Source organism: Austrofundulus limnaeus, unplaced genomic scaffold, assembly GCF_001266775.1.
Source record: "Austrofundulus limnaeus strain Quisiro unplaced genomic scaffold, Austrofundulus_limnaeus-1.0 Scaffold190, whole genome shotgun sequence".
Taxonomy (NCBI): Eukaryota; Metazoa; Chordata; class Actinopteri; order Cyprinodontiformes; family Rivulidae; genus Austrofundulus; species Austrofundulus limnaeus.
The window spans coordinates 789,196-804,261 of NW_013952592.1; the positions used below are offsets into that span (position 1 = coordinate 789,196).

At 35.6% G+C, this 15,066-nt stretch overlaps 1 protein-coding gene across 2 annotated transcripts in view; it reads left to right on the top strand.

Annotated features, from left to right (window-relative positions):
* pde1cb (phosphodiesterase 1C, calmodulin-dependent b) overlaps window positions 1-15,066 on the top strand; it is an 85,937-nt gene that overhangs the window by 51,253 nt on the left and 19,618 nt on the right. For both annotated transcript variants that reach the window (XM_014018373.1, XM_014018374.1), the window contains exons 4-5: window positions 12,756-12,869; window positions 14,260-14,442. In XM_014018373.1, the coding sequence (XP_013873827.1) occupies window positions 12,756-12,869; window positions 14,260-14,442 (297 nt within the window). The remainder of the gene's footprint in view (window positions 1-12,755; window positions 12,870-14,259; window positions 14,443-15,066) is intronic.

Here is a 15,066-nt window from a genome sequence, read left to right on the forward strand (position 1 = left end):
CACACACACACACACACACACACACACACACACACACACACACACACACACACAGTCCCTTTGAAAAGGGCAATCAGCTGATTGCTGACATGTGGAGATCAATTGTTTCTGGAAGCCAAAGTTACTGGGTCAACATCCAGTTCTGTGAGAAACAAACATGGAAGAGCAAAGTTTTGAAAACGCGATAAAGGTTTGGCTTTCCCCAGACAGAATACTGCTAAATAATTCATTTTGTGAGCAAGCCTGATATAAATAAAACTTTATTTATATTTTTTACAGATATCTTATCCTTGAGTAAAGCATTTATAATGCAATGAATAAATATAAATCTGATAAATACGTTAGGACAAGCTGTAGTATTTGGTTGTATCAGCAGCCGACTAATCTATGTTGGACTGAAATTAACAACTGGAACCGTTATAAAACCAAAATGTTTCTGTTTTAATCTAATCCTATTATATTCTTAGACAGTCAGATTGTTTAAAGAGTTGCAGATCAAGATCTAAGTTAAGTTCTACTTTTAGGTAAGAAGTTATTTTTGTTTACCAAAAATGAATATTCTTGTTTAACCACATGTGTACTTGCAATTTATTTAATTACACAAACATTTTATAAAGCATTTATGCTTATTATCTGACTTTTTTTGTTAATAGTTTAAAAGAACTATTAATAAAACACTCAGATTTTTCAGTCTGGGGCACAGAAATGTATTTTTCAGTACAGTGAACTATTATGTTGTTTGCCAGCTGGAGTTTGATGCAGTGAAACCTATATCTTATATTAATCAGATAAACAATGTCATTGCTTGAATCTCTACAACTTTATGAATAGAGTGTGTGTGTTTCTCATATAGTGCAAAAGTGTGTGATTAGTGGGCTTGTGTGTTTGTAGCTGACAGGGAGACAGAAAGCCTTCTTAATCTCCTGCCAGCATGACTCATCTGACATGGGAATTCAATGAGCTTTGAAAATCTGGTTTGATTTTATTAGATTATTGTAAATGAATTACTGGCATTTAGTAACCACGTTTTTGAACCGGAGACATGGTGGACAATCCTGAATAAACAAAACATGGCTAAACATTAACCTAGATTAGGATGCAAGCTATTTTCATTTTACTGCTAACAAAACTTCACCAGTCTATTCTTTACTTACTACTTCTTTACGTAATCTATTCCTATGATATATTTTCCACTAGTTTTGAGWTTTTGAGTAGCTGTGTTCCTGATATGTGCTTGTAAAATGCATGAGGAGTGGTCAGTGCWAACATCTAAGCTACTCTGACAAGAGCCAAATCAATATTGTGCCAAACTACTGAGCTGGAACATCAGAAAAGACAAGGCTTGGAGGGTAAACCCGGGTGAACATGAYGCACTGGCACACATCTCATCGACAGCTACTCCGATTCACAACTTAAAGCACTTTAAGGATCTGCTGTTAATGTCCTGGTGTCTCTGGTCCACAGGGCTCTGTCGGAGGCCTTTAAGTACAAATTACTTAGCAGTTTAGAGCTGATAACAAGGTCCAGCAGACCTTCAGTACAAGCATCAACAACTTCCTGTCAATCATTGTCRTCTTAATATATGACTGAGTGTGGTGGAAAATCCCCAGAGGCTTTTTGTGTGAAGATCTCGTGAATGATTTAAACAAGTTTCAACAAACCTTTCATATGGTTCAATAATGAATATTGCTCACCTCCCAGCATGTCAAACAATTAGTATCTGAGAGATGCATTAAAATCCATCCAGTGGTTCATCATGCAATATTTTGCTAACACACACACAAATACACATACACACCTGGACGAAACCATCCTTTGATGAAAGCAGGTGTTAATACCAGCTGCGTGGTCATTATTGCTCCCATTAAATTCCTAATTACTTGATCCCACAKTGGTGTTTACATTCCACAAAGCTCACATTTGTAGCACAAGTTCACTCACATCTATTTAATTTCATCTTTGCTGCTGCTACTTTWTAAACCTCWGTGCTAATTAACGGTGTGAGTCATAGACTGCCTATGTTAATTGGCCACTGCATTTTCTGCTTTCATGTGTTATCTTCCTCATCTGTTGTTTTCATTACTACTGACCAAAATGTGATGGTAACTTGAAGCTGTAAAGGTTGTTCCAATGGTAATCAGTRTCCAAAATAGTATATGGATGAGGCATTATTCTAAACTTAAAAAGTAGGCATCATCATCAAGGATATTTGCTATCAAGTAGAACAATTATAGTCTTTTTGTTGACGGTACTTCACAGTCCCTGCACTAATCATAGAGTAAYAAATGATGTGACGGGCTACAGTCAAGGTGGGAAAAAAAAGATAAAGGCAGCATTCAATCTTCTGCTGACTTGCAGAAGACAGTTTTTTTTTGCACTGTTGCTTATTTCTGCCATTTTAGAAGTAAAATAAGTCAATGTTCACCAAAACAAGCAGCGGATTCACCAAGTTTGATGTTTTCTTTAACATAATGCCTGATGTTGCGTTAAGCTCTCTGTAAGCAGAATGAATTGTTAAGCTCTTTTTCTTTATTTCCCCAAAGAAAAAGTAATTTCGAAATTGTTCTTTGGGATTAAAGAATATGTCATTTGGATTTAGGAGGGCTCTTGATTCTTGCAGCTGCACCATAAATACAAGAGCACTTACCTACATTTATAGCTATTGTATTAGTTTTATGKCAATCTGGAGACGAGCCTTCACATATTAAATGTAATAATATGATACAGATATCCATAATTCACAAACAACATTCTGGTACTTTTGTTACAAACTGGCCCTGTCATGTCTGTCTTTGTGTCATTTAATACTTCTCAGAAAAACATCCTTTCATATGAAATTTAAAAATTATTATAAAAGAATATTTGTTTTACATTTCAGAAATGAGATGTTACACTACATCAGCAGTGCTGCTGTGCCAGAAAACAACGTTTTTAAAGGCTTGAGTTTTGGTCATCCTTAACTTTTTCTAAGTTTGCTAAAAAAAAATCTATTTTCAAATGTCCAGTCACTTTTCTTCTTCTCATTTACAGTAAAATAATCCCATATTTATGTGTATCAGAGATTAAATACACATCATTAGGCTGCATTGTAAACGTGTAGAGAGTGAAGTGTAACAGTAAAATGTGGTAAATGAATATTCAGCATTTTAAAATGATGAGTTGGCTGCTGATAATCCAAAAAACAACTGTGTGTTTCTGCTACATCACCTCACTGTCTCATGGTGTGCATGCCACAATTTGCTGAAGTCAGATTTTTCATGTCCATTAAAAAATGAACATCAGGCAAAAGTGTATTTGCTGGATTGTTGGTGTGATTTTATCTATGAACATAAGTTGTCAAGGTGAAATGAATCATGTCACCACATCTCACTAGTCTGCTTATGTTTTCATCACATTGGTCTGATTTTGCCTGTATTGTTTGCCATTCTCCTATTTTGACACAAAAAGGAGTTTCATCAAAATATAGGCTATTTTTTAATTATTTAGGGAGCGCTTGACAAGTTAAGAGACAAGAGAAGGATGTCCAAACTCATTGGAAGGGCTAGATTTGATAAATGAAGAAAATMTATTTTTATGATTTCAGTGTTAATTGTATTTATATAGCATATTTAAAGGTGGGTACTGTGGAAAATCAACCTTTTTTGAGCTAWATRTCATGTTATAATGTCATTCCCTCATCAAACCATACCCGGTGTTRCTTTGACTCATTCATGCATGTTTGAGAAATCCCTGAATCTCCTGTGGTAGCCATATGGAGCCRCCTAAGCACTTGCTGGTACAAAGCTCCGCCTATTTACCCAAAGCTCCTCCCTGAAGCCACGTCTACAGCTGAGCTCCCACCTCACAGAGCACCCCCCACTCCACACAGCTCAAACAGAAGTGGAACTGCACGACTGTTGAGCTTGTAATACTAAGTACTTCTCAGTCCAGTACATTTCGGATAAAAAAATGCCTTCATCGAGGAAATGTATTTTTGGATGCAAACACTCCTACGAAAGATTGGAAACGGCATGAGGCATTGTTGTGAAAATGTGCTGAAGTGGTTGTGTTGGAAATGACAGAGACAGAGGCCAATTTCAAGATGGTTAGATAGGCTATGATGCAAAGTCAAATTTATTTTTGATAAAGCATTTTWTATCAACTGAAGCTACCATATGTATTTGATTGTGGCATAGAATGGAGTTTTTTTAAGAGTTTTAAGTTTTTGGAGTTTTAGAGTTTTCTCAACAGTATATAAAATTTTAAACAGTTTAGCGCCAATGTGTTTGCAAAAATTAGTTTATTATCGTTCAGCTGTTTCTTTGCGCTTAACTTGAACATCCAGGCAGAACTGCAGTTCTTCCTCGATGATCAGCCTTTGGACAAGAAGCTTTTTTTGGTTAAAGCCATCGCTCAGTGGAATGCTGGTCCCGATCATGTAAAAACTTGTAGTTCTTTTATTAGTTTTAAAAATAATCTTAAAAATATCTTAAATCTACCCAATGTTGCGATCACTGAATTGCACTGGGTAATCGATTTTAGAGTTGCTTCTGTTTGTGTGGGTTGGAGGGTGGGGTGGAGGTGGGCGTGATTTTATGTTTGGAGAGTGGGGTGGGATGTTTTATGTATTTTTTAATTGCAAAATATTTTATTTTACGTTATTTTTATTTTTCTGTTTTTTATTCCTCTCTTATTTATATTTTACTGTTGGATGTTGTTTTGTTTTTTTCTGTTTGATGGGACAACAGATCTAAATTAGCCTTAGGCTAAATCTGGTGCAATGCATCAAATTATGCACTGTCCCGAACAAATAAAATCATAAAATTAAATTAAATTAATTGAACTGTTAGCCTGGAAAATACATAATCCCCCCGTGATATTTTTGGGGGTGTATCATATCAAAAAGCAAGATTTCATGAAAACACATTTTATATTTTTGTTGATAAATTGTTTATCTATGAAATAGGTTTTTCTCCAYCAACAGTAGTGTTTTGGACTAATATAAAAATGAGCTTGTAGCTTAATGTTGCATTTCCAAACATTTTTTTCCCTTTTCTTTTCCTTACCTTTTTTTAAACCAAAGAGTTTTGATCCTAACCCCTACTTCTCACACAGACACTCAAAGGGACACACACACCTTTTATTTTGTATTGCTTGTGGCATTATTGTGACTGTATTACTTCATCTTGTAGATTTGATTGGCAGACTTTGACATGAGTGGGCTGCATTCAGCCAGGCACTGATCTTTTTTAAGGTTTCTTCTGTCCCACGCCATTCTTGTCACATCTGTCATTTGCAAACTCCCACAGGAGAGGCTTTGTTTAGAACAAATATTAGAAAAWTTTTTGAAGAACTTACCAAAACTGCTCAGGGGGGTGCTTGCTTTCACTCTGACAGTACTTGTGAGTTYATTTAGAGCTTTGATAGAAAGAAAAATGCCTTCAGTTTTGCACCTGCTTTATCTGTTCCCACTCATGACTAAATAGCCACCAACACTTACTGTAGGTGTCACATTAACGTTTGTATTTGCATACAGTTTAGGCATTCAGCTMACGTTCTATACCAGAACACAAAAACAAAACAAGCAGTGCTTAAATTGAACTTATGATTGTTTATTGGGAAAGTTAAGTTTCCTTCCCAGTGACATCTGAACACATCATTTTTTTTCTTTATTGTAACCTGACAGGAACTAAATAACAACACGTTTAACATGTTTCTTTAGGTATTGTGTATTTAAGGGGGTGTGGTGCGGGGGTTGTATTCTGAATTTTCCAGGCACATGGTTCAATTCTACACCACATCAAGTAACTGTTGCCTTCAGTTGTTATTAAAAGGCTGCATCAAAAAAAAAATAAATTTGGCTTTGCTTCATAGCCTATTTAAACACCCTGAAATTGGCCTCTGTCTCTTTGAGAACCTCTTACTGTTTCTGACATTCCCACTTCAGCACTTCTTCACAACAACATTTCCTGTCATTTACAAGCTTTTGTAGGAGGGTTGTAAGAGGGTAGTCTCTTTGGCATACAAAAATACACTTCCTTAATGAAGACATTTCTTTAATCCAAATAACACTGGAATGAGAAGTAGTTAGTATTACAAGCTCAACAGGTGCTCAGTTCCACCAGTATGGGCACAAATTTTAGTCTAATATAATTTGTACTTGTAAATCTGACTTTGTATTTGTAGATTAAGATTTGTAACTTTTGGATTTGTAAATAGGAATGTGTCTGTGTAAAATAGATTTGTATCTGTGAAAATAAAATTTGTATCTGTAAAAATAAGACTTGTATCTGTAAGTATATGTAAGTGTATCAGTGTTTGCTAATTGTTGCTGCCACCAGTCTGGTGGAGCAGTGTGGGGGKAGGGTGTCTCTGTGGGGCGGGAGMTCGGCTGGGGGACCAAGTTCCAGGGCGGAGCTTTGTGTAAATGGGTGGTGCTTTGTACCAGCAAGTATTTAGCAGCCCCACATACCACAGGAGATTCAAATATTTCTCAAACATGCATGAATGAGTCAAAACAATAATTTGTGGATGTTTTTGATGAGAGAATGACTTTATAACATTATAACAAGTCAATTTTGCATACCCCCCATTTAGTAATAGAATTTAAATCAATTGCAAGTTTTAAATGTATGATTCAAGTCAACAAAATATAATTTAAGTTAAAATATAACAATACTTGTTGTTTTACATTATAATGTTTCCCCTAATGTCATTGTCCAGCCCCTGAGCTGTTAGCTTTGAATAACTGAGACCCCCTGTGCAATTTAGTTGGATAGCCTTGTTATACTGTATCTGATAAAAAGTAATGCAATTTATCATAATGCTTTTGTCTTTCAGCAATAGTTAGATTATTATGTTCCAGAAGAATCAAACTAATTTATTGTGTTTTTTGTAACTAATAAGAGCTGTTGGAWAAACACTGAATTTTGGTGTTGAAGTGCAGAATGATGGGTGCATGGAGAGGTGCTGGGTATCTGAGTGTAAATGTGTGTACATGTAATAGTGTGTAGTTGGATGTGATTGTCTTTGGATGTGAAGATATAACTTAAAATTTAGTATCAGAATAATATTGGATTGCCTTATGTATTATTTTATAGGTGTATTTTTTGTTTGTTTTTGTTTTGCATCACAAGCCTCTGAAAACCAGATGAAATGATAAATAGGGGTAGGATTAAATAAGTTTTACTTCTTCCTACCCATTTCCAGACATGTTAGTGGGATTTATGTGCTTCATGTGAGTGTATGTTTTTGTGTAGGTTTACACAGATAAGTGTGTGCACATCGGATGTATATTTAATAACACATTTATATTATGAGTTTATTATATGTGTATAATTAGTCTAAGTGGTTTCATTTTTTGTAGATACAGTATGGGACAGGGTATATTGAGATATATAGATTCAGACTATGCTTTATGTAATGAATTTGACATGTCTGGAATAAATCGTGAATCAAATCAAATCATTTTATATTTATCAGTAATATATCACACATTTCATTTATTCTTCACTCATTTTTTTGCCTAACTGTACATCCAGAGTTGAAAATTTTACAAGTTAAAAATCTTTCCTTTGCAGTCACACACATTGAATAATGTCACACATAGCTGAATAATGCGGCAGCTACCACAGCTCAACAGCGTCTCATCATGTTTTTACAGGCCTTGTTCCGCTTATCAGCCTCGAACCTGTGTGTGTTTCCTGAAAGCACGCTAATCTCCCTGGGTGATTACATTGACCCCAGGCCATTGATTACTCACCATGGAGGCTAGAATGTCATTGGAACACAGGCGGTGACCAATTTTTTGCATCCTGGCACTGCTCCCATTCCCCCCTCCACTCAACCAGACCWATTTATCCACCCCTTTTTTGTTCTGTTGTTTGGAGAAAAGGTTCTTTTTGGTGCTGCAGCCTCTCAAAGCAGAAAAAGACCTGTTTTTATGACAATCAGAATGAGACCACATTTCTTTTCACTTCAGCGGATGCGCTGAGTATCCAAAAAGCGATACAAAGTAATTCCTAAAGAAGTAGTCTGTTGTCGTGTTAACCTCGAGTGTGGGATTTACTCTTTATGATGACTTTTAGTCTCCAAACCTGTGGAGAGTTTAAGCATTTGTGAAAGTCTGCTGTAGTTCAGTAGCAGATAGTTGTGGTTCTTTCATTTCTTTTCCATTCTTTTTTTCTAAGTAGGTCATTTCAGGGCAAAGAACTAAAAGCAAAGGGGAATAAAGGGGGGAAAACCACTCTCAACCTGAATTCCACCTTTAATCTCTGTTTCATTCTCACCACTYTGAGGAAAACAAATCCCATCTTCAGATATAAAGGCAGCTGGAGGCTCATGTCTTCTCTTTGCTCCATTCATGGCCTTCTTAACCGAATGACGACTCAAACCAGTTTGGAGGAACAATATACATGGTCATTTTTTTAATGCAGGTCTTATGCAGGTTGTGTGATGATGATCAGAATCAGTTTTATTGCCACTGCCAATGAACAGGATTCACAGACTAAGAATTTGCTTTGGTGTAAAGGTGCAATAAGTATAACATATAACAAATAAAGAAAATACAAAGGATAAAGGAAAAAAATAGAATAAAATATATAAAACATATGTTCACCAGTTCAATACAGTAATCAGAGAAGACAATATAATTGGAGTAGTGCAATTGGATACAATGAAAGTGATCAGAAAAACAATATAATCAGGGTTGTGCAATTTAAAATCCAGTGATAAAGTGGCCAAGGCAGAGTTATAAAGTGAYRTGATTCTAAATGTTCAAGTGTCAATGTTCAAGAAGGGAAGAAACTGTTCTTATGGTGGGATGTTCTGGTCAGAATGGACCAAAACCTTCAGCCTGAGAGGAGTGGTAAACAGGCTGCGTGCAGGGTGAGAAGGGTCAGCTGTGACCCCACCTGCTCACCCCACAGTCCTGGAGACAAGCCAGCAGCTAAGTTTTGCTTTCAAAGTTACCTAATTATTCAGATGCACACACGTTTATTTAAATTCCTTTATTTCTAAGCTCAATGAAACAGTTCCATTTTTTTAACTTTTGTGACCAAACTASCTGGGATAAATAGGGTGTTTAGCATTACCAGAGGATTTATGCGGTTTAAACTACCTGGGAATCCTTTTTTTTAAGAAAGACATTTACTACCTTTTTATCTAAAAACCCTAGGAAGCTATTTAGGTTTTGATGTGATAAAGACAGAGTTCAGGAGCAAAGAGAACAACACAGCTTAAAGTCAAACTGTCACCCCATAAGGAGAGTGTAATTATCACCACCTAACACTTACTTTCACATCAAGTTTCATTTTATGGATCTGAAGGTGGGATAAATATAGGAATGCACTGACATCTTTTATTAATGATCTGTGTATTTTTTATGCACAGTTTTTATGAGCGTTCACTTTGTCAGCTTATTGCTTAACCACTGCACATTTCCTATTGCTAACTAGAAATATTATGTTATATGATTTAGAGCTTTTTTATTGCAAATAAAAGAAAACAGCAGATTAAAATGTTTTCTTGTAGCCAAAAAAAAAAAAAAAAAAAAAAAAACTACATGTCAGTTCATCATCTCCAATATTACACTGAATATTTTAACTGGCTTTCTGCCAAAGACTTTCTTTAACCCTGACCTGTAGTATTACCACTTCATATTGCCTTTACTGGTAATGTCATCAAGTAAAACAAACTAATTAATTAGATTTATTTGGCAGATGTACTTTACGTGTCAGGTACACCATGAGGCTTAGCTCATCATGTGTTTTTGGGGGGATTTTAAAAGCAGGTTTTATCGGAGCACCGGCTCGAACAAGCCGGTATTTCAACTGTTCTGTCAAATATTTCTATTTGTCCTGCATTCTCCAAGACAGAACTTGTTTTTGTGTTTTCATAGTAGGCAAGTTTTACTTTCATTCATCTTACAAAAAARTAAAAAATAAAATAAAAGCATTCGCCCTCAATATAAAGCCCAGTCTGAATGCTTCACAGTTATTTATTTTTTTCTATTGTGCAAAAGCTACAAAAAAATTGATGGCCATCCAGTCTATTGTTAGACTGACAATCTTTTTTTGTTTTCAATGTGAACTTTTCAAACAAATACTACTACTTTTTCTGAGAAAAAATAAAGAAATAAAGCAATCTGTTTGGTTAATAATGCACTGTGAGATTTGTTCTAGGAGATCCTGAATTTTATTTTGTGTGTATGTGTGTTGAAGCGGGGAAGCTTACTGGCACACAGATGTTCTTAATAACCATTATTAGCACCATCCAAATCACATGCAGTTGTTTAGAGCTGCAGTTTAGCCTTTATTTCCCGATTATTCTTCAAAAAGCTCTTCCAGGCTTAAAAAAAGACTTTGGCACAATGCTATCCACAGCTCTTAATGTTCCAAAAACACATTTAATCTGTGCATTCTAATACAGTATGATGTATTGATTCCTATAATAGTTTTGAATAATCAAAACTATTATTTGTTGCTGTTTTGATGCCCTGTATTATGACATTAAGATCGATCTGTCTCTTTAATTCAGATCTTCTCAACATCTTATACAAAATGTTCTTTGACCAGAATATGAGGTTTATAATGTGTTTGTTAAAAACAGAAGCAACTAAAACTTAAAAAAATAATTTATTTGCATTACATGAAAGTTTTGTTGAACCCCTTTTTTTTTATTCATTTTTGACATTACCTCTGAGAATAACACATTGATCTGATGACATTTTTGGGTTTATTGTGCAGGCTGATGCCCTGACCTTTACAGAATATATTAGAAGCTTGTTGATTCAGAAACGATTTTTAAAAAGCAGTACTGTTTTCCAAAAAAAATGTGTTTTACTGATTTTACTTTATCACTGTGAGGACAGACCAATAATGTTTTTGCCTGTCAGGAAAATTATCAACGTATCTCATGAATTGGTTGACAGATTTTAGGGAAATTTTTAGAAAGTAATCATTGCATGTAGATTTATAACTCATTTACATTTGAACCCAATTCATAACGGCTGTCACTGCTAATCTACCTTTTCCAACACAAAAATGACTCCATTACTCAAAAAGACAAATAATGAGGTGACATTTACTTGGTAGAAGCTGAGCTTGAATCAGGATCAATTGGGTTTCAACRTTGTGCTTATCAGAAATAATTAACATAACAGAACTAAAATGATGAAGATTTCTTGTAACCATTTAGGATGTTAGCGTGCTAATCGTCTACCTTCAACTATCAGTCTCACAGAGCGCAACTTTAAACTCTGCTGAATAAATTTGGAAACTGTGTGGATCCTTTGAGAGTTGCTGCAGGATTGAGATTAGATTTAGCATCGCCTGATATGACTGAACAGCTGAAGAGCAAGTGCTAGATTGTAAGCTGTGTCTGTTTTTTTTCTGCCAGTATTTGTCAAACAGTTCTGCTGGAGATACATATAGGTGTTGCGCTTAAGTTCACAAAAGAGTTTATCTTTGGCCATAAAAGTTCAAGAATATCTATATTAACATACTCTAACAAACATCTTGATACATAAAAGTGGTAACTTTTAGGGCCAAAATTGCAACTGCTTTCTATGAATGCAATCAATGAGCGCATTGGAAATTTCCGACTCTCCYGCTGTTCTTTTAAATAATTCAGCAGTGAACAAAGTCTCTCTGGGCATTCATTGTGAAAGGGAGCATGTTAGCTACGGCACAGCAGCAGGTGGTGTGCTGCAAGAAGTGGCAATGAGCAAAACTCAAGTTGTGACCAGAACAATTTTTAAGCTTGAGAATTAAAAAAAGAACATAGAAGTKATTCACATACTTGCATGGTTTTCTCTTGATATTTAAAAATCTAAATATCTAAAGAAATTAAAAAAAATCACACTGCAAGTTCATTTCATGCAAATCCCACACCATACTGCTTGTGAAACATTAWCTCACTTAGTTTGTCCAACACTATAGTAACAAAATATAACAAAAGTGTTGTAAATTACTACTAAAGCACATAAAGTCTGCAAAGTTGGATCTGAGCCATTCAAGGGCAAAAGAAGTGACACTGACCCAGTTTTTCAGRCAGTTTGATAATAAGAGTTGTTAATGGTGTCAAAAGCCACTTGGAACCGCAATTTCTATTTTAAATAGTCAACACATGGAAATGAGTCAACGCAGAGTCCCCCGCAGACATCAAAGACGGGCAATTTTTAGAAGAAGCCTTTCAAAYGGCAGACATTTTGACTTTTCCACGCAGGAAAAGCTCAGGTGGAACTAATAATGTTAACAATTGCTCAGCTCCAATTATGCATCCCTGCAGGCATGGTGCATGTAAAATAYCTGAGCTGCAGAGCTGGAAATGGACATGAAGGGAAAGCAGTCWTTCTCATATTAAAATTTTGTCAATAATTTTGTGTGCGTTTGACAAAGCTCTTTTGAGAAATTAGCATTGGATCTAATTACACCTGTTCTTGTCAAGAACACAAAAATTCAAAAGAATGGAACCATAATTTAACAAATGAAATTATTTCATTTTATATTTCACACTTTAGCTGCAATTATAAAAGGAAATGATTTATTTTTCTTAAKTTCCMCCCAAAACAATTAGAATTTRTGTAGCAATAATTTAAAATTGTTGCATTTTCTAGTGTTATTTAATTAGAGATTTGAGCTAAAATTTAAACATGTATTTAAAAGTAGCAGGAGCACAGACACGATTAATTGAMAATGAGTTGCAATGAATTGATCATGTCGGTACAGCAGAAGTGTAATCCCATTTGTTTAATGGCTGCTGGATCTCTGTTTCAGATTACGATGTCTGGTGAAGCAGCTGGAGAGAGGCGAGGCTTCTCTTGGTGACCTTAAGAAAAACCTTGAGTATGCAGCGTCTGTGCTCGAATCTGTTTACATCGAGGAGACCAGGTAAGATAAACAAAATCACCTTTTAGTGGAACAAGTTTTGACATGCTTCACTTACTGTGAACAGCGGAGCAGCACTCCTGATGGGAAGACTCGGCAAAATTGATGACTGTAATTAYTATGGAAATTAACTTGAACCATTTTTCCCCCTCTCTGGTCACAGAAACTCAACCATTTTAGGAAACTGTACTGTTAGCCCTTGCGCCTAATGCGAACTTGTTTCACTTAYTTTGTGAGTTAAATATGCTACTTCAAGTTATATTGTTAAGGTAATGTTTATGTGCATTGTTGTTTTTGTAATTTATACTTTAAAGATACTTGTTGCAAAGTATTTCAATCATAAGCATTTATTCCTGTAGTTTTTCATACATACTTAGATGCAGTCCTGAAATGTGGGTTCTCATGTAATATAAACAAAGCACTGAATTGAACCCATTGAAAACCTTGAGAAAACAGGAGTCTCTCATTTGACCTAGATTAAGCTGGTGTAGCTAAACAAATATGGTCATAGGTTTTCAGTTCAGTGTAGAAATTAAGATTTTTTTTTAATTTAAGGACACATTACCCATTAGTATGACAAAAATATTTTTGTTATTGACTTTGTGAATTTCTTTTGTACAATCTTTGTGACGTTATGTACTTTTAACTTACAAAACTCTCAGCTTTCACTTATTAAATATTAAGGGGCTTTTCTGTGCATAAAATGGCTTTTTTTTATTTGTTTCAATTTCCCTAACCAAATATAACCKGRYATGTGAATTTATTTGTAACAYAACTTAAAATGGCATRGCAAACACAAWTTTAATTGTATTCCACAGTTTGGAWAATGCTTTTTGAACCTTCTCACCTTCTGTGAAAGTTGAAAAGTATTTTGCATATTCCTGGAACTGTTTTCCTCCTGACCAAGTCCTCTTAAACAATTAAGGTGTTCAAAGACACTGGAATGATTTGTCAATTAACGAAAAACGTTCCAAATCTGAGTGGTGACCAGGGTTGTRAAATTATGTAAATTGTTCATCAACTGCGTTCACACTGATACGGTTCACCAATCACCTGGTTCCACTCCAAGAAAGAGGATGAAAGCATGCAGCACCATCGGTGTTATGTGAATATTTTCTCTTTGCCATAAGAGCATGTTTTCAGTTTGGAGGCTTTGCTTTTCATCCCTTACACATGTCAGCATRGCCACAGAGCATTATGTCACTCAGCAGGATTTGTATTTGGCTTTATGGGGTTTCTGAGATGTTTTGATTTTTACATAAGAGGTGATGTGTTTGACGGACAAGCCAAGGATTTGTGTTTTATCTCCGCTGAAATAAACCTTTTGACCCTGCATCATTCCCACTTTTTCTTTGCTTATTTATTTTTGTCTTTTGTCCATCCTTTGCTGCAGGCGACTGGTGGACACAGAGGATGAGCTCAGTGACATCCAGTCCGAGTCGGTGCCCTCAGAGGTGCGCGACTGGCTGGCCTCCACCTTCACCAGACAGATGGGCTTGATGCTGAGACGGAATGAGGAAAAGCCTCGCTTCCGGAGCATCGTCCACGCTGTTCAAGCTGGCATATTTGTTGAGAGGTAAATTATGTAAACACAGATGTTAAATAATTCACGTGGACTGATACCTTCCTTCATCAACCCTCCTTTGAAAGTTACCAATCGATCATTGTGAATCCAAACCGGAGTTGCCTGCAGCGACTTAAAGAAATACTATCAACATCTTTAATTTGGCTCTGCATGAAGAATGAATGAGAGCAGAGCTTTTCAAGCTTAGACTTTCAGTTCACCATACATTAAACCTGGTGCATAAATTACAAATTTAAAACCAGTTAACTGTGTTTTACTTTAGTAAAAAACTTTTAAAATCTGTTGTTTTGTGACGTGGATCAAYTTCATTTTTATTTGGAATTTTGTCACTTCAAAATGTCTTTACTGATCAAGTTCTTCAAAAATGTGTGCTTAATGTTGTTTCAATAATTTAAAGCAGAGATTCTTAACCCATGGGCCAGTTGTGGGCCGTGAGCGCCACCTTGAGGGCCTCAAAGGAACAACAGTTTTTAACTTTGGGCCACAGAGGGCTGTGGGACCACATTGATTTTGAATAAGGTGCAATTCATTTTCTTACCACTAGTAGCGGTAGTAAACCACTCAGGTGTTTAACAACGTTTTTAATATGTAGAAGAAGAACCTTAGAAACCTGCC